The 20,481-nt window shown below is 39.2% G+C and overlaps 1 protein-coding gene across 1 annotated transcript in view; it reads right to left on the bottom strand.

Annotated features, from left to right (window-relative positions):
* Nucleotides 1-779: 779 nt before the first annotated feature.
* Nucleotides 780-20,481, bottom strand: part of WDR17 (WD repeat domain 17) — a 78,350-nt gene continuing 58,648 nt past the window's right edge. Inside the window, exons 19-29 of the mRNA XM_080797397.1 lie at nt 20,344-20,476; nt 19,462-19,553; nt 18,324-18,423; nt 17,183-17,322; nt 13,252-13,363; nt 9,769-9,910; nt 9,368-9,470; nt 7,861-7,962; nt 4,545-4,643; nt 4,048-4,231; nt 780-2,158 (exon numbers count right to left, since the gene is read on the bottom strand). Coding sequence (XP_080653523.1) covers nt 2,039-2,158; nt 4,048-4,231; nt 4,545-4,643; nt 7,861-7,962; nt 9,368-9,470; nt 9,769-9,910; nt 13,252-13,363; nt 17,183-17,322; nt 18,324-18,423; nt 19,462-19,553; nt 20,344-20,476 — 1,327 coding nt within the window. The 3' untranslated portion in view covers nt 780-2,038. The remainder of the gene's footprint in view (nt 2,159-4,047; nt 4,232-4,544; nt 4,644-7,860; nt 7,963-9,367; nt 9,471-9,768; nt 9,911-13,251; nt 13,364-17,182; nt 17,323-18,323; nt 18,424-19,461; nt 19,554-20,343; nt 20,477-20,481) is intronic.

The following is a 20,481-nucleotide window of genomic DNA, read 5'->3' as shown; positions in this document are numbered from 1 at the left end:
GTGTTAACTATCTGGTAATTTTTACAGGCAAAATATTTTTCCAATGCTATTAAAACCATTGTCTAATGAGACTTCTTTCATAAAAGCATAATTAAACTTGGAAAATAATTTGTACACATCAGTAATATAGACATCTTCTAGTAGTAAAATAAGTTCATCATATTATTTGGGTTTTCATGCATATGAAATTTAACAATAGAAAACCTTTTATAAATTCAAAAAATTGCTTTGTTTTTCATATTAAGGCACAAGAGATGCAAACTGACATGGTCAAATGACACAGTTCTATGAGGAATTCATCGTTATAACTGGTAATAAGGTATAGAACACTGTAGAAGTCAGAATAACAGATTTGTACTTGAATCAATCCAATTTAGATTTTAGACACAAATCGGGTTACTCCTCTATTGTCTTCATGTGCTAAAGAGTTATATGAATTTTTCATAGTTTATACATAAAGTATTTTCCTGCATTCATTTAAAATGAAGAAGGAAACAATCATTTATATATGTTTAACTTACAGTTAGTGGATCTTTTAAAGCAGTTAAAGCACAAAATATAGGCTTCTTAATCTATTTTAAAACAAAAATAAAGAGAATTATAGTAGGAGTTCAACTGCTATATATGAGTGAAAAGATTTTACTACATACATGCTAATGAAAAATCCGCCTCATCTAAAAAATTTTGAGTTATGCCTATCACTACAGATTTAAAAAAGTTTCACACTTTTGATGCACTGCATACATTCTCTTCTATAATGTTTATTAAGTTTTTTTTTTATAAAATAGAATTTAGGCCTGTAACGTCTTTTTGACAGTTAGAGCTGGTCAATGCAATAGATATATACATAATATATATTGTTTTCTGTTTTAAGAATCTTGTTAAAGAAAATTTTAAAATTATTTTAAATGCAACAAGTTTAAAGATAATAAAAACCACAATTATTCAATTATAGGAACTCACTCTTTAGTAAGACAAAAACATCTATATTATAAATTCTGTAAAACAGTCTGAGTATCAAAGTACCGTTCTTCCCAGTAATGCATTAATTTCACAGACCTCTGAGTGAGAATTCTAGTGCAACTGAAATACTTGCAGTCATGTCTCAGGCTTTTTTTTTTTAATAGTTTTGCTCTTTTAATATTTAAAAAAAACTTGAGTTTATAATATACCCCAAATTTCAACTAATATGTACTTACAGAAATTTCTTTGAAGCTAATTTTATCAAATGAATTGTTATAGAGTTAATATAAATCAATTAGAAATTACTATAAATATTAAATGGTAATAAAAACTAATATCATACATACCTGTAAATTCTCATAAAGATTTAACTGCATTTGTGTTTTTTACTCCTCAATTTTTGTTATGCTTATAGAACCTATTCCTTTATAACTGGACACTTACTTTCAGTTAAAAGACTTGGTAATGCTTTCTTTAAAAAACAATAAAACTCGGAAGTATTTTGACTGTGTATCCATTTATTGATACATGCAAACTCATTACTGGAAACTTACTAAATATGAACTGAAATGACTGGTTTACTATATATTTTACAGAGGACAGTATGGGTGTTGGTTAACTTGAAGGTCCGTCATACATACCTTACATTTTGATATCTCAAGACACTCAGTCATTCCAATATTCAGTAAGTACTTATTCTATGTCAAGCACTATTGTGGGTGTTGCATTATTTTATATGTTTCAATGTTTCAACAATATAATATTTTGGTACTTTTATGAAACTTTGGTAACTTTGTGAAACTTATATATGCTCTTTTATATACTTCAGCCTTTTATAATTTAAATATTATCTTCCTCCCAAATGTGGCTATTCTATTTTATAAAGGACACATCTATTTTTCCTTGAAATCATATAAATATTTTATTATTTGAAGTTAATTTATAAAGTCAACTCTTATTCCCCACCATCCCCGCTCCCCTCAACCTTTGGCTCTTGGACAACAAAGGCTAAAGTAATACTAACCCACAAAAGGTCTTTAAAAAAAAACAATTAAACAAGGAGAAAAACTTTCTGTCAAAATGGGTTGAGTCGTATTCCAGTCCCTAACGGTGAGAATGGGTTCACCTTTGCCCACATCAAAGCGTCATTCAGTGAGATAGTGGATTTCCCATCTTCAAGGAAATATACAGGGCCCTGTACACAGAGTTGAGGAAAGAAAAGATGGGATTATAAATTTGCAATATGCTTATAAACTTCTAGAAACAGAATCCCTTAAATAGAAAAAAACAATGGCAGTATTCAGACAACGCTAATAGAAAATTTAAAAATACGAGAGAAGTCAGATTTTTTTAACTACTCCAAAATATAGAAAAAATTTTAAATATCTTAATATTATGCCTGGATGTCTTTCAAAATAGAATTTGGTTTTATAATCAGAATTCTCTGAATACAGTAGTGCTACCAATGACAAACTATTTAAGCCAGAAGCCCTGAAACTCCTCTCCAGAAGATAAAAACATACTGCTGTGTATGTTATACGCAATTTAAAATCATATCAATCGTATGATGTAAAAGCGTATTTATGATTCAGTTACCTCAGGTACTTTGTCTGTCAAGGGTAGTTCTGAAGAAGTGAATGCAAAAAAACCTTTTCATCTATTTCTCCCAGCTCTCAGAAAGAAAAGCATGATTTCAAAAACACAAAATGGACTAAAAACGAATGTTCTTAATTCTTTTCTAGAGTAAGCAGATTTTTTATCACAACTTCAAATCACTAAATCATGTGTAGACGTTGGAAAACCCGTCATGTGAAGTAGAGTGCTTCCTACTCAAAGACACGTGACATTTCACAGTTAGAACCAGAACAGTGATTTCTATCAAAAGACAAAGATCCTAGGAGGGAAGCACCCCATTTACATTAGTGCTAGATGATAATGAGTAGGTTCTCTCCTGCTATAGGTCTGGCTGCAGAGAGGTAAGGCAGCCTCTCTGCTAGGTCATTCGGCTACTGCAGATGGAATGGAGAAAAAGAACCTGAAGGGGAGAAGTGAACAGGAAGGTGCGCCAGGAATACGAAGGAAGGACCAGGGATGGCACGGGGAGGGCAGTGAGTAGCACTGAAGATATATTCTAAAAATTGCATGATGTTTTTGCTCTTAATTATAAGTTACTGAATTTACTGCTTTGATTATCTCTGAACATAAGTGGATAAAAAAGCATGCACACAACTAAATGTCCTGTCTGCTTTTTGGACTGTCCCCACTGGCCTGGCATATCAGTAATAGAAATGTAATAAGTCACATTCCACTAGAAATAAAGAACCCACTGTGTAAAATGTGAACGTTTTTCTGGGAAGTGGTGTTCTCTGTGTCTGTACTGTAGCTGCAATCGCAGGTTGTGTGGACGCGGCTTGTTGTTCCGTGTGGATACCTCCACCTGGCCTGGTTCTGAGACCATGAAGGCATCTCCACTTGCCCTAGAAATGGGGCACTGGGAGGTGTCACTCCCCATCATTACTTCTGATTGTACACTAGGGACCTTCCTTAGGGATTAGCCATCCCTCATGATTGATCCCAATAATTTGTAATTGCTGAAAAATTCAGTGAGCCAATATAAGCGCATGTATATCAATAATATACATATGCCAGTTCTTAATTTCTTGTGTTTATAAAATACAAATGGAGACTATAAAGTTAATTTTAATCTATTGTGATATGATCATTTATAACTGTGTTGACTGGCTTTGTCTCCCTTATTAATTTCCCTAAGGATATGATCTACAAAAAAAAAAAGGATATGATCTACATGTACTTTTTAAACATTTGTCACTCAGTACACCTGTTACATGAATTGCTTTCACGATAATAATACAACAAACTATCTCTCTGAATGTATTTGGAGGAGAGACCATTTAAGCTAACCGTAGAGCATTAAGGGCGGTATCTTCTCACTAAGGCATCAGTCCTCTTCATAGGTACCTCCTCTTATTCAGATTATGCTTATTTTAAGACCACATTTTTAAAAATAACGAAACAAGTGAAAACAATGGAAATGAACAATTTATGCCTTACATTAGGCTGTACCTGGATTTTTAATCCCGTAAAACAAGAGATGTGGATATCAGAATGACTGGGCAGATTTGATCCAGTCACGTAATCTGGTCCAACAATTCCTCTGAGTGGTTCTTGTTCTAGTCTCTTTAGTAAAGTCGCATAAATCATTTTTTGTGAATCAGAAGGGGGTGTATAGGCAGACTCTTCCGATGATCTATATTTTCAACAGATATTACATTTTCATTTTTATAGAACCACAGAATTATTAAGGTTTAAATCAGAAACAGTCGTAAGGATTATTTGGTCCCCCTTTAGAAATGATGGCAACTTAGACTTGATTTGTAGTAAAGTGAAGGACTTTGACAAGACAGAAAAGAACAGGATTGTAAATTATCACCGAATATACGCTGAACAAACCAAGATGCATTATTTGGCTAAGATTAATAGTCAATTCACATTTTCAACAAGTTTGTCTATAATATTAAGTAATACTTCCGCATTCCAATTTTTCCATCATCTCCACTCACCGGCTGACGGACTGTGTGCAAGCTCTCCACGCGTCCAACTCCTCCGAAAGGCGCTCAATTTTTAAAGGCACTGACACCGCCCGACGCTTTAACAGCTGACTGAAACATGTGAAACAGAAATTAACATCTGGCACCCAAGACTAAGATATCAAAAAAGCAAATGTGCTTTCAATAACTGCAATTTCAGATTTAACAACTACTGCTCAAAAATACATGTGTATACATGAAGGTGTGCGTGTGTGAGCTCGTGTGCACGTTTACTTGTATGTCTGGCCTTTAAGTGCCCTGAAGTGAAAGATGTTCGGTAAGTGCCAGCTGGATGACCGTCCGAGTGAACGAACCGCAAGGGAGGCTTTGGGGGGGATGGGCGAAACGGGGGTGGGGGGGACACTGGTAGTGAGGAGCACGGGGTGACGTACGGAAGTGCTGAATCATTACATGGTACGCCTGAAACTAATATTACACTGAAGGTTAACGAGATTTAAATACAAACTTGAAAAATAAAATGTAAAACTAGCAAAAGTGGGTAAACAAAGGAAGGAACAAGCGAACTGTGGACAAAGGAGAGACGAGCCAAGCAATGTCGTGTAACGGTCCCACATGGCTGCTGTGTGGCACCGCTCACGTCTGAATTAAAAGTATTAAAGGAGTAAGAAAGCAAGTGGGAAACAGCAGGAGAAGAATGTCAACTTGGTGGAAAGGAATGAACATGAGGACTCCAATTCTTTAAAGACAGACGTGTGTGAGAAAAAGCCGCAGAACAGTGACATGAGGGATCCATCACATCTCTGTAGAGAAAACTGGAAAAGAGACATGATTAGTATGAATCAGGAAGCCTTAGATAAATAATTGCTAGTCCTAGTTTCTTTAATAAGTTACGAACTCAGTGGGTTTTCCAAGGAACTAGTTAGCTGAAACTTAAAAGTAAAAGCTGTCTGGGAGATAGAAACAGAACACAAGACCCTAGCAATGAAGTAAGCATTAAGGAAGCCATTCTGTAACGTGCATTTTCTGGTTATTCCGGCTAATTGTAATCATTCTGCTGGGACATGATAAGACTTGGTGAGGAAAAAGGTAAAACTCTCCCCCCATGCACACGCATGGCTAACACTGTAGAAATATTATCTCAAATTGACTAGTAGCTTCTCATGTTCTTTGACCCCGAATGACTGAACTTAAAATTTTTACTGACAACGTGGCTAGATCCAAAATGAATTCCGTAAACACTCTGGCTTCCCTGTCTACAAATCTGCATTGATGGGGCTTCATCTGTGCAGTCATTTTGGTGACCTGCTACAAACAAAGCAGTGTCGGAGAATGAGGAGAAAAACCGGGGCAAGCATGGGGAGGGATGCTGAGAGACCACCAGGGAACGCTCCCACAGGTACGGGGGCCACAAGTAACTCAGTCTGGCCGGAGTGGAGAACAGAGAAGCCTGCGGGGGAGGCGTGGTCAGAGCCGTGTTTCTGCAGACCTTCACTGTAAGACTAAGGATCTGGAAGCTCCGTGATGGACAGCGGGGAGTCCGGAGGGTACCGAGGAAGGGTGGTGCTGCCAGGAGGCGGACGCCACAGCAGGAAGGGGATGGAGCAGAACCGAGATGCAGAGAGCAGGTGACCAGACGCAGGGCTGAGGCAGGAGGGAGTTGGCAGACCCTAACTATGGCGGTCCGAAGAACACTTAGGCCCCTGATCGGGTGATTCCGGGTGACAGAAATAGAATGGCACCATCAAAAGAAAGAGAGAACACAGGAGAAGCAGCAGATGTGAGGAGGATGAGGTTGTTCATGCTGAGCCCACGGAGCTGAGGCCAGAGTGTGGCCGGCCACGGGAGCGATGCCTGAGTATGAAAACCGCCGCGGAGGCGATGGGTGCGGCCACAGAAATGTTGAGGGTTCCGTGGAGAGAGAACTGAGGGGGGAACAGAGTGAGGGAGACCCCGAGAGCGAGCCGGGAAGCAGAGGAAGGGAGGGAGCAGAGGGCCAGGGAGAAAAGCCCTGGGGGCTCAGTATGAGGGGCGAGGGCAAGGGCGTGAGACAAGACGGACAGACACTACAGACACCACGACCAGCGAAGTTAGAAGCTCCTTGCCCTGAGGGCCTTCGTCCCTTCTCGTCTTCCACCAGCAGGCTTAGATGCATTCTCCCGAGTCTCTCCTGCCTCACGTGTAAAAGCCTCCTTTTATTTCTGATTCTATTTCAAGGGACCATTTCCCCCCTCTCTACTTTCACTACCCAAGTCACATATAAATGGGACACATTTCACCAAATAGTTTCATGCCATGTGGTACATCCTATTGCTCCCATCGGGTATTTAAATATTGTTAAAAACTGCTTTCAAATTTGGGTCTGCCACCTGCACAGAAATGGGTTTTTCCCCGAGTTTCCCAGCAGCGTCACTCCCCGCTGTCCCTCCGTCTGCTCCAGGTGGCGGCCTGAGTCCCACACGGGGCCTTCGTGGGGACGGAGAGGGAAAGGAGGAAGCTTTCTCTCGGAAAGTCGGCCCGTGTGAGGGACACTCAGAAAAACTGCTTTACCCACAGACTCTCAGCATTTTTTGGAGTTAGCTACTCTGCCGTGGAGCAAACTAGTCAACTGGGAAGGGATGCTGTGCAAAGGCGCTGCGGATTTTCTTTCTGATGATAACAAGTTTTAAGCACAATGGCTGAAGTTCAGCAAGCGGGTAGAAAATAGAGGAGTTTGGCAGGACTGCTAGGCCCGACTCTAAAGTAGTGAGTCACCCACTGTTCACAAACCCTCTTTGCTTTTTCTTACTCTAGAGATCGGAAAGCTGAAATACCCAGTTTCTCTGTTTCTTCTAAAAACAGGGTTCCACGGTTCTCACCGAAGGGAGGCATATAACCCAAGTGAGCCTCTCCTTCCCGAGTTCGATGGCCTCATGCTTTAGGGTCCCTGCCTTGTCACTCTTCTCTGCTTCCTGCTTAGAATGCAGACCTGTCGTGGTGGGTTCCTCAAGCAAGTGGAGGGGAGCCGAGGAGGTCAGCGTCAAAACAAGGGAAGAATTCAGTCCTGGATGGACTCCGAGCACAGCTCTAACAGCCCTGGGAAGCCGATCCCAAGAGTCTTGACACAAGACCAATAAACCCCATGTGTTTAAGCTAGAATTAGGATTTCTATCATTTACATCCTAATTCACTTCTAATTCATAGATTTTTATCACTGCTTTATTATGAAGTGCATGCTAATGAACCAGTGGATGCATACGATATGTACGGGAGGCCTTCTAGGATGGACTTAGAGACTATCTCAGTGAAAGGAATTTCCCTAAGTTCGTAACAGAAGCGAAATCGGTTTTACCTTGTGTATTCATAAAGTGCTGGAACGATGCTTTGGTACTGTCTTCTGATAGCCAATAGTGCCCCAATATAACCACATAATATAAGCAATTCATTTCGAGCTCTAGAAGAGAATATATATATACATATAGATATATATCTTTAATTTCATAACTTGAGATCTAGAACGTTACTCACATATGTAGTTACTGTACTTGCATCTCTGTATTTTGATGAGTGACATTTATAGCAAAATATGTTTAGAAAATTTTCCAGACTTGAAGATGTTTTATTCTTAAGTTAACTCCTATTCACGCACTTATGCTATACCACAAATAAGGTTTAACTCTTGCCTTCTTGCTTATCTCTATTCCTTGACTGTTTCTTTTTTTTTTATTTTTTTTATTTTTTTTTTTTAAAGATTTTATTTATTTATTTGACAGACAGAGAAATCACAAGTAGGCAGAGAGGCAGGCAGAGAGAGAGGAGGAAACAGGCTTCCCGCTGAGCGGAGAGCCTGATGTGGGGCTCGATCCCAGGACCCTGGGATCATGACCTGAGCCGAATGCAGAGGCTTTAACCCACTGAGCCACCCAGGCGCCCCAACCTTGACTGTTTCTTTATGTCCATTTTTCTCTAAATAACTCATTAGGCTCAATTTAGGAATTCCTGGCATACTCTCTAGACTCTGGGAAAGGACAGAGCATACCCACTCCATTTCTGGCTAGGGAAACTTGTCAAAGTTTCCTAGGCTGTGGTGTCATCATTTCCACACATGCCATTAGAGCAAAAATAGCCCAAAGCCTCCATTATAAACTACACAGTCTCTGGGGACCTTCATTCCATGGACAACAATGTCCTTAAATGATACATGAATGCAGGGATGGTGTCTGTTTTTCACTTTCTAGCACCTTCACTTTTCCCCCAGCCTAGTATGCTTTGCACACAGTTGCTATTTAATAGATATGACCACGAGCTTCTTGAGGACTTGAGGACTTAGACTACCCCACAGCTCTGAATTAGCCCTATCTGAGCCAGTTAGGGGTGTGTGTGTGTGTGCGCGCACACACACATGTGTACACACACACATATAAACATACACACTCTAGGTATTAGTAAATAGGACCACTAAGATTATTTGTTTCAAATTGATCTCTTTATTTTTTCTTAAGAATAGCAAAGGCACGCCTGGGTAGTTCAGTAGGTTGAGTCCAACTCTTGGTTTCAGCTCAGGTCATGCTCTCAGGGTCACGAGATTGAGCCCCAGGGTGGGCTCTGAGCTCAGCCCAGAGTCTGCTTGAGATTCTCTCTCTCCCTCTTCCTCTCCCCCTCCTCCCCCTCCCTCTAAAATAAATATATAAATCTTAAAAAAAAAAAAAGAAGAAGAGCAAATAAAAATGTAATTTTTTCTACAAGGGCATCTACTGGTCCAAGATGATCTTTTTTCGTGATCTGAACACTGAAAACAATATAACCATTTTAAAACATTACATAGGTTCAGTTATATATTTTGGAGAAAAAGTACTCACTTAGTACACGTATGCAAGACTAATTTTTCAGTACGAATATAACTCAGCAGGTCAAGAACAGGATAAATGGTATCCAATGTCCAATTTGAACTAGTGATGTATTCTGGCAAAATAAAACCAAATACAAGATTCTCTAAGTAATAGTTTTAAAATGTGTTCATCCAATTTTTAACTTACGTAATTAATTCTCTTCTGGTCAATCCCGTCCACCCCTTATTATCTGGATCACAAGTATTTCCATATTTACCATCTTTTAAGTCCCCATACTATACAATCACCAATCTCTTTACTTTTTAAATTTAGGATGGCCAGTGCTAGATTTCAAGGTTGCTTATCAAATATTAATGAAAAGATCAAGTAACTGAGTAGATTTTAGATTATACTAACAACTAGAAACTTACCTTTAATGAAATCAATACCAATAGGAAGAGCTTTTTCAGGTTCCTGACTTAACAAGTAGTATTTCACAGTTTCAAATATATTACCATCTGCATGGGCTGTCTCCGCTAACTGCATACATTCCTCTACCGTGGGTAGCTTGCACTGAAAGTAATTGGTTTGATGATGTTACTAAAATTTACAGGGATAAAAACAGCAGTATAACTAGTAAACATTTCCAATATGTCTAGTATTCTTTTCTTATTAAAGTCGTTCAAAATAGATGTAAATGAAATAATTTGTATTAAGAACATACACTTAGGAAAACACCTTTAGGATCTAATAACAATAAACAGGGTATTAGCTAATGAGTTAATAGCTTTTCATCACATAAACACCTAACAAAAGAGGTGGAAGGAAACTGTGATAATCGGAATTAGTATCCATGCACGTAATTCAGGGAAAAAACAGCTGAGATTTGTTATTTCAAGATACACTGACCAATGCCAGAAACTACATCAAATGTAGAAAATGTCAACAGTACACTCTTCCACGACCTCTACAGTCGAGTTTAAGTTCACCCGGCCTTTGAGACAAAGCCACGTCATTTCAAGCAGGAAGGCAAAACACATACAAGCTCTCACAGTTTTTAGCTCTGACATTCTGAAATGCCACAAAATGGAGATTTTGAGCCTATGAGATTTCATTACTGTAAAATGCAAAGCAATACTCCCGGTTTTTTTCAAATAATTTTTTTCCTGTTGAAACACAGAGCCTGCTCCTCCCTTGGGTAAGCTCTTCCGCTTCCAGAATGTAGGCAGGAATTGAAAGTTCTCTTTTATATCCAAACCTGATGTGTTCATGATGTTTGACGAGGAAGTGTTAAAGGTCTGCTGGTTAGTTTCTAAGCAACACCTATAAATCATTGAGGGCTTTGTCTCACTGGTCTTTGGGGACCCCGGAGAAGGTGCTCCCGGGGCAAGGGCTTTCCGTGTGTGACCCCCCGGGCCTCAGTTCAATCACAGGAGGTCACGGGTCCGCTCACCTTTGAGATTCCTCACACTCGTCCCTTCGTACTTTCCCTCTATGTCCCCTCAAGTGACTAAGATGGTTTATTCGACCTATTTATTAATGTTCTTATTCAAGAGCTTCATAACTTCTGTGACTTGAAGTGGGTGGGGAGACGGGTGAAGGAGGTGATGGGGGCTGGGGAGTGCCCTTGCTGTGAGGAGCCCTGGGTGATGTGTGGAAGTGGTGAGTCACTATATTGTACACCTGACACTAACATCACACTGCAAGTTAACCACCCGGAAGTTAAGTGAAAACATAAAAAATAAATAAATAAATAAAAATTTGGTAAACTGAACATTTTAGATTCCTTAATATTTCCCTCTTAAACAATTACAACAAACTCAATTAAAGGGGCTTTCATACATATAACATTTCCACATTGTTTCCCCATCTTCATTTACTAAATGCCAGTTCTTTACTGAGCAACTACTATGTGCTAGGTACTATGCCTGGCTAAATAAAATAAAGTTTCTTCACTTTGTTACATGCTCCAAGAGTAAAGGAAATGGAAAAATGATTTATATTGAAATTTTATTCTCAAAATATAAGTAAGATGATCATTCCTGTAATTTCTGTCCTATCTTAAAATTCTAAAAGTTATATAAATCAACAAAATATTTGAAAACACAATTTTTAGCATTACTTGCGAAATTGTCGAGAGGTAGTAACAAGTGTACACAAACTGACTACTCTTTCTAAAGAGTTATTAATGAAGTCTGACCAGAAAGTCTGATATCTTTTTAGAATGTGTGATGAAAAGACTGTGTGAATGTCATCTTGCCCATGTCATTACCAGTGTGTAAACACAGACAAATATTTTGTCACGCTAAGCCTCAATATTAGCACCTGCTGGTCTCACCTCAGAAGATAAGTGAATTACTCTTAAAGCACTAGGCAGGGCATCTGCGTGGCCCCGTGCATTACGCGGTGGGTCCTGATCTCAGGGTCCTGGGACTGAGCCTGGCATAGGGCGCTGCACTCAGCAGGGACTCTGCTTCTCCCTCTCCCTAGCCCTCTGCCTCCCCTTCCTCCTGCTCCTGCTCTCTCTCTCTTTCTCGTATCAATCAATAAAACATTAAAAAAAAAAAAAGGTACTATGCAACAAATGTAAAGTTCCTACTTCCTTATTTTAATTTCAACATGGAAATAGCTTTTATTTGTCATGTTTGTAAAAACAAGCGCAGCTCACTTAAAAAATAATTCACAGAATACAAAGTGTATAAAGAACTTAAATCACTCCAAATCTCACAACCCACTGATTACTGTGCACACTTATCCTTTCACAGGTATCTTTCCTGGTATCACACACTTACTCACACACACTTCCACACATCTGCTCACACACTGGAGCTCACACACACACACACCCATATGCTCACTCATACACACACACACACACACACCCCTATGCTCACTCATACACACACTCATACACATACACACACACACACACACACACACACACACACACACTTCTGGTCTATTTGTACTATCACAATACTTAGTAAGTATCCCGTTGTTGAATGAATAAGGCCACTCAGCCACTGGGGACAAATCAAGGGTCATATAAGTGTAACAAAACATGGTTATTTTCAGAGTTAAAGATAAGAAAATGTTTTATTCTATCCTCCATTTTTCTTAAAAGAACTGTACATATCTCCTTGAATATGCTATAAATAACATAAATACGTACAAAGTTGTTTTCAAAATGAAAATCACACGGCATGTGCGTATTTCATATTCTGCTTTTTCATGACTGCTTTACAGCCATCTACCAGCGCCAATAAAAACAGAACTTCATGACCTTTTTAATGGATTAAAAGCACTGAAGTACAAAAATGTGCTGCACTTTATATAAACCATCTTCTGATTATGGAATATTTTGGTTGTTTTTATAAAAAATCTTGGCACATAAGTTCCTATACTCTATAAAGGAATAATTCTTTAAACCACTTTAGAGTAATGCATGGGAATTTCATTATACTTCATTAACTCTTTTAGGGATCCTAAGTTGCCTATTTTTAAAAAGTCAGCTTACACGTCCCTTACGATGCAGAGTGGCAGAGTGGGAAGAAGGCCTGGGGACGCGGAGGCAGACAGGCTGAACCTGACATTCACCCTCCACCTTCCACCGAGGGCAGTTCCTTCCCTTCTCTGAACTCTCTTTCTTAGTGGAACAGGAACAATATTCGCAGCTTTTCAGGGCATCATGAGAATTGAGTAAAACACAAATGCATGTAAAAATCTACAACGGTCCCAAGCATACAGTAGAAGCTCAAGAAATGTCACGTACCGTTACCATTTTTGTTATATTTATAAAAGGGTTGGAAAGGGATATGTTTGCTTCCCCGCTTGAATCTGTATGTGCCCGAACCTACAGTTAGTTAAATCACAGCACTGCGTTCCGACTGCAGAATGGACTGTCCTGAGCTTACCTTCTCACGAAGATCGTTCAGCTCTGCAGTGCACCCTGGGTAGAAGGCACAGAGTTTGACCAACTGCAGCTCATTGTCAGGAGTCATCAGCAGCAGATCGGCCGCCAGATTCCTACGCACGCAACAAAAGGGGAAACTTCAACTGAGGAAAAGAAAATCTAAAAATAACATTCAGAACCATTTCAAAAGAAAACTCTACCGCCTCCCTCGATTTTCTACTTATATAAACAGCACCAATTTCCTACCTAATTATGGAAGTCTTCTAAATGTGGATGACAGAAACCAAAGAGCATGAAGGATAAATGGATTATGACATTTCTATAGTTTTTTTTAAAAAATCTAAGTGAATCTTTATATATTTGTAATTAATTTTGTTATTACAGGACAATTCTCTAACCTGGCTAAATAGAATTAGATATGTTCTTTGCAGTGAATTACATAGAAAATTTTGTCAAAGCTAATTCTCATCAGCTTTGGTCATGCTAGCCAACCACGGATCCTTAAAGCCAACAGAACACCTAGATGTTTTAAGTTTAGAATTTGGGGTATTCTGCAACTCTCCTAAACTTTAGGTAGAAATCAAAGATAGAAATGCAATTTTTGGATTTACTTTTTAAAGATTCAATAAATGGAATAAATCACTTTAAAAAATTAGGTACTTTAAAGTGTTGTATGGACTTTACAGCTTTACATTAAAAATATTTTGTGTAATATCTTCTTAAAAATCAGTAGGTAAAGAGTTTTTGGTTGCATACATCATAACTGAGAAAACACTACTTGTTAATGGTTCAAGATGTTATTATTCCATTTTCAAGAAACTGATATTTGACACATTCAGCATAACCTGAGAATAGATAATATTTCAAATGTGAATTTCTGAAGGTCAGACTTCTGAGAGTAAAATCCTCCTTCACCTTCTTTGTGAAGCCTTCAATAAAATGTACATTGGTCATTTATATGAATAAATCATTTTTAAAATACTAAGAGATGTTTAATCGAGAATACTATGAGCTTGGAACAGGAATAGACAACTTGTGTGTGTCAAATATTCTACCATCACAGAGCACGTAAACCTTTGGTTATTTTTACAAGTCTCAAATTAGGGTAATTCATCTGTTCTTGCTAAAAGGTTTAAATGACTCTGTTTTCTGATACCAACATTTAATAGCAGTATTCAATTATGTCCATGAGAATACAGAAATTACCATTTGCTTTTATAGGGCATAAAAGAGCTGTGCTAAACTTCTATTCAAACTTTTATAAACATTTAAGTCTGACTTTCTCACAGTAGAATTATATAGTCATACACTGAAATTTACAGCAATGCTAGTTAATTTTATTCACTCTTTAGTGTAATTTACCATTTACTGAAAATTCAGGACACCAATTGGGGAAAATGTATATATTTGTAATAATACAGACCTACCTAATAACCTAAAATCTTAAATTTTGCTACCAGAACAGGCATTTTTCACTTGCTTAGTTATTAACTATCATTTAATACTATAGAAAGTCACAGTTTATTTATTACACAAGTTTTAAGTATAAAATCAGGAGTGTTTTTTGTATCTGGGCTACAGGAACTGTTCTTATTACTTTGTAGTTAGGTTTTACATGTTATAAATTCTATGAAAGAACTAGCATTCTGTGAAACAACAAAGCAAGAACAGGTAATGATCATTTCTTAGTATAGAGTTCATATTCTAAAACTTTAATATTTTAGAATTTAGTATTCTAAAATAAAACATGAGTTTTTTAATTAAATGTTTTTATAAAGCTAGGTAATACCTGTATCCAACAGATGGAAAGCTAGAAAGAAAATGATTTTAAATATGAACACCATGGATAATACACAAGGAGAATCAGGAAGAAGGAAACTTTAACCAGTAAATGTAAAACAGGCAAAGTACACTTGGTTTTCAAAATTATGAACATTCTCTTGAAATTACGCAGCTATCCATTTTTACTTAAATTTCTGGAGCTCTATGAATACCCATGAGGATTACAGATTCCCCCTAGAAAAAAACCTGATTGGTTCCACATATTTCAGAATTTGAACTTTATCCTAGTTTCTTGTGCATGTGTCAATTCTATGGATATATAAAGGAAACTTCTTGGGGGCAGTCACAAGGAAATGGAAGTTTGTTTTGTATTAAAAGCAACTAAGATATATAGTCAGTTGAAAGATTTTTTAGAGCTCACTTTAATTTCTATTTTTTTTTTTGCTATTTTTTACCCTCATCTAAAAAAATAAACAACTAATCACATTTTATTGAGATTAGATGATGACTTTTAGCACAGAGTCAGTCACCTTTGTGAATAAATAACCTGAGTTAAACCTCATGCTTTGGGATGGGTCCAAGGCAAGTCACAGTAAGTATGTAACTGACTGCTATCCACAGGGAAAACCGGGCGCTCGCTAAGGATGGTGGGAAGTTTAAGGCTGATGGTGGGGGAGGGAGCTCTTATACATGTAAGATATGGTAAAAATTATAAAAACCCTGAGATTCCTGATTCACTATGAAGCCCCCAGATCCAAAAAGAAGAGGAAAATGGGAAGTGCTTCTCTTCTGCTGATTTAGCCACAGATTAAGGACGTGGCATAGCATGACACCTGCCACAGCCTGGATGCTTGTGTTGCCCCCCGAATTCCTATGTTGAAACCTAATCCTCAATAGAATGGTATTTAGAAGGGGGACCTTTGGGAGGTGATTAGGTCCTGGGAGCTGAGCCCTCATGAATGGGATTAGTGCCCTTATAAACGAGCTGGTCCCTTCCACAAGTGAGCACAGCAAGAAGTTGGCCAATGACGACCCAGGAAGCCAGCTCTCATCAGACACCCGATCTGCCAGCATCTTGATTTTAGGCTTCTCAGCCTCCAGAACTGTGAGAACAAGTTTCTGTTATTTATAAGCCACCCAGCCCGTGACATTTCCTTGCGGCAGTCTGAACTAAGACCGTAGCTAAGTGCAAACTTTGCAGCCAGTTTATGTAACCTTGAATCTTGGCTTTAGCGGTGACTGAGACCTGCGGCGAATCAGTATCGACTGCATAGTATCTAGTGGGTCATTCCATGTAAAGTGCTTCAAACGGTGCTTGGCACACAGTAAGCAGCGCAGAAGGGTTGGCTGGCCGTCCTTATGATTACTATTTCTATGCTCTGTAGATGCCAGCAGTGGGGTCTGTCTAGCTCCGTCGTAAGAGCGGCACGTGTGTGCACGGGGCCTACGGCGGGAAGAGGTGCAAGACCTGAGAAGCAAGTTTACTCGGAAACTCCTTGGGGTTCTACGTACTTTGGGGAAAGAGAAGATAAAAGTCTACAGATGCCTTTACTCAACAACCATCTTCTGACTGTCAGCATCGTGTGTTTCCCAAGGCGGCTCGGTGAGGAAGGACCGCCCGCCCTGAGATCAGAGCGCTGCGGCCGGGAGCGAGGACTGCTGGGACAGGGCCCTTCCAGGGTCGATGTCTTGGCGCGCTGCCCACGTCTGGGGGAACAGCCTGTTCCAAGTCTCCGGCTAAGCCACACTGTTACTCTCCATTAGAAAGTGACTTTATTTTCCACACTTTAAACTAAGACACAAGATCCGACACGAATGAGGGCAGATACGGAGAATTTAAAATGTGGGAATGTGTGGTCCTGATTATCTTAAGAAGGACGCATTTGTTCTCATGATGTTTTGTGTGCTGGAAAGATCGTGGAGGTGTACCTGTCCCGAGTCAGAATGGGTCACGGAAGATTTCCTTCTATAACGAGGGTAGTTCCCACTGTCACTTCGCTGTCATGGCCCAGTTTCCTCCCACAATCTCTGCTAGTAATTTAGAAAAAGGAGATGCTGTGCTCTCCCAATACACACCAAATGCAACTTACAGTATTTAAAAAACATATCCCATCACTGTAGAATCTTTCTTTGAATTTGGAAATTCTTACCATGCGGGAATCATCATGCATTTTCTTGCCAACAACTCCAGGGCGTAGTGGGTACCAGGAGCCGCGGCCTCCCCCAGTGCAGTGCCCACACACACAGCCAGTTCCAGCTCGTTCCCGCGGATCAGGTAAGCCATAGCACGCTTGCTCAATGACAAAATAATTGCTTCAGTTTCATAGATGCGGCATTGGCTCATCATTCCCCACCAAGCTCATAAAGTAGATAAAGCAGTATTAACATATAATCAATCATTCTTATAAAGGATTGAATGTCATACTCCTATGAAGTTCTTACGTAAGTACAAATGCAATTTGCAGGTGGTAAAGCTTGTGATAAAGGGTTAGAGAGGAAATTTTTATAAGGTCAGAATTTAAGTTTGAAACCCTCAGTATTGGGCGCCTGGGTGGCTCAGTTGGTGAAGCGACTGCCTTCGGCTCAGGTCACGATCCTGGAGTCCCGGGATCGAGCCCTGCATTGGGCTCCCAGCTCCACAGGGAGTCTGCTTCTCCCTCTGACCTTCTCCCCTCTCGTGCTCTTTCTCACTCTCAAAAAAATAAATAAAATCTTTTTAAAAAAAACGGTTAGTATTACTTTTGTAATTAATTAATAACCGTCTTTCTGCCATATCCTCCACATGTCCTTCAATCTATCATGAAACAATGTGAATTCTTAAAAGCTTTTTCAATAATGTGCAATGATTATCAATTACCCCTTAAATATACCATATCTAAGGATACAAGCAAAATAGAACCCATCTTTACTTCACATTCTTCTTATTAGATTAGTGGGTCAAACAGAAAATACGTTAAAAACAGAATATACCAAAGAATACTTAAAAGTAAGTGCTTTCCAAGGTCAGGTATGCTGAGTCCCAGTCCATATTCCTCCCTTTACCACACTACTGCTCCTCACATAGGATGAAACACTTAAAGAAAGGTGGTTACAAACATGTGTCTTGTGATAAAAATAAATAAATCAGAAAAAAAAAGATCACATATCTCTAGAGTTCATGTATGCTTATAAGGTCTGGGAGCTCAGGCTTGGAAAGCACACGCAGTCAGATCTCACACAGAAGGTGCTGCATTTTTTCCACTCCAACACCGTGCCTCGTCTTAAGAGTGTCTCATCCACAGTGAAACGTACCTCGGTGTTGTCTACAGCTAGCTGGCAGCACGCGGCTAGCACGGCTCGCCCGTCCCGAAAATACCACTCGGCTAGTTCTTCACTGACTTTGTGCAGGAGTCTGGAAGAGATAAAGCATATATTCTCCATAAACGCAAGGATTCCACCACAGAATGGACTAACGCCCTTTAACAACAAGCTGATTAAAGGGTCAAATCGGATTTAATTTGATATCTTCGATTAAAGTATAAAGTCTGATTTTTGGTAAAAAAAAAAAAAAAATCAGGAAAGCAGGCGGGGCAGACAAACCACCCTGCCAAATGTCAGAAGAAAAGCCTAACTTTCAGAATTTACCATCCTACACTGAATCATTTATAACTCAGCTATAGGGACAGTCAAGCTTAGAAATAAATGGAAACTTTCAAAATTTAGTGGTGACACCAAGTACAGGCGGTGTATGTTGGAGCTTAGTAATAGCAGAGAACAGCAGCAGAGAACCAGGAAGGCGTATGCTGGTCGCAACACTATTTGTTTAACATTTTATGACTCTTTTTTTTGCTTGATAAACATCCTTAAAGTTTAAATCTCCAATTTTATAGAGCAATGAAAGGAGCCAATAGATGTGGCACGGGAAAGTAGATTATTAGATTTTACAAAGGTCAAAAGGCTGAGGAATTCTAATCTCCAATTCTTTTAAAAGCATATGTAGCTGGATTTCTTCTTTAAAAGGAGCATAAGTTTTATTCTCAACACTAATTCTGGGGTGTTGGGATTATGAACAATAAACAGTTATCCATACTGACTTTACAGTGAAACATTAATAAATAGCACACCTGTATTTTCACAGCCCCTCCTTCCCTAAACTGGTCTGATCAGTTTTTAAGTATTTAAGTACTAAGGTGCTTTATTTGGGATCTCTCTACTGAATGTGTTTTCCTTCTGTGGAAGGGACACAGAATGTCATAGGCTGTGTCCCCGTGCCTGACCTTGCCCTGTTCTCTGCGGGAGGAGCCGAGAGAGAGTGTGACTGTGATGAGAAACGAGGTGAACCCGCCAAGCCTTCTGTATGCAGAGAAATATGAACTTCATGGTTCTCAAAACCTTCTACAGGGAAGCCAACCATGAAAATATGACCCCACACAAGGGATGAAATGCTCACTCATTAAAGTCCTCCTTGTAGATATCATCGGAAGATGAAGATCCTTTCGGTGTAGAAACATGTAAGGTCTGCATGTTTCCCTCACAAGCAGCCTAGAATTTAATGAAATCTTTAATTAATTTTTAGCTAATTCTTGATAGCTGACCAGTTTCAAAAATTTTTTTTTCAGAATATTATTTTGATCAAATTACAGTTGACCCTTGAACAACATGGGTTTGAACTGCATGGGTCTACTTCATGCAGATTTTTTTTTTTTTCAGTAAATACAGTACATCACTGTAAATTTATTTTCTCTTCCTTATGATTTTCTTAATAACATTTCTTCCTCTAGCTAACTTTATCATCATAATACAGCATGCAATACATATACAAAACATACATTAGTCAACTACATTATCGGTAAGATTCTGGTCAACAGGAGGCTATCAGCAGGTAAGTTTTGGGAGAGTCAAAATTTATATGTGGATTTATGACTGGGTGGGGGTTCAGTACCCCTGACCTCTGTGTTGTCCAAGGATCAACTACTTACTCTAATCATGTTTGAAATTTATACAATTTGGAGATACCCTTAGAATTTGGAAAAAAAGCGTGAACTCCCTTTGTATCAACAAGTACATGGTTACTAGAAAAATCTGCTCAAGCACATTTGACATTCATCAGCATACAGAAGCTCAGACGTCAGGGATGCTGGTAGGTCTAAAGTGCACTCCACGTGCTAAGATCGTGGGATACAGATGTGGGCGGAGACAGCTTGGAGGTGGGTGGAGGCTAAGCCATCCACGTTGCCGGATCACGCGATGGCAAGTGCGGCAGGTCAACACAGCCTTCCTTCCACGCGCCCACCCACCAGGGCACGGAGCCTGCACAGTCACGCAGCTGTACCTGTGCAACAAGCAGAGCTTCTTTAAGCTGACCTCTTGACATAAAAAAGTCGACTAATTTTTTCACATCACCAATGGCGATGCAGTACGGAATGACATCATCCTTGTCTTCCTGGATTAACTGATCCGCTCTCCTAAT

Source organism: Martes martes (assembly GCF_963455335.1).
Source record: "Martes martes genome assembly, chromosome: 2".
In the NCBI taxonomy this organism is placed as follows: Eukaryota; Metazoa; Chordata; class Mammalia; order Carnivora; family Mustelidae; genus Martes; species Martes martes.
This window is presented reverse-complemented; position numbering and strand designations above follow the sequence as displayed.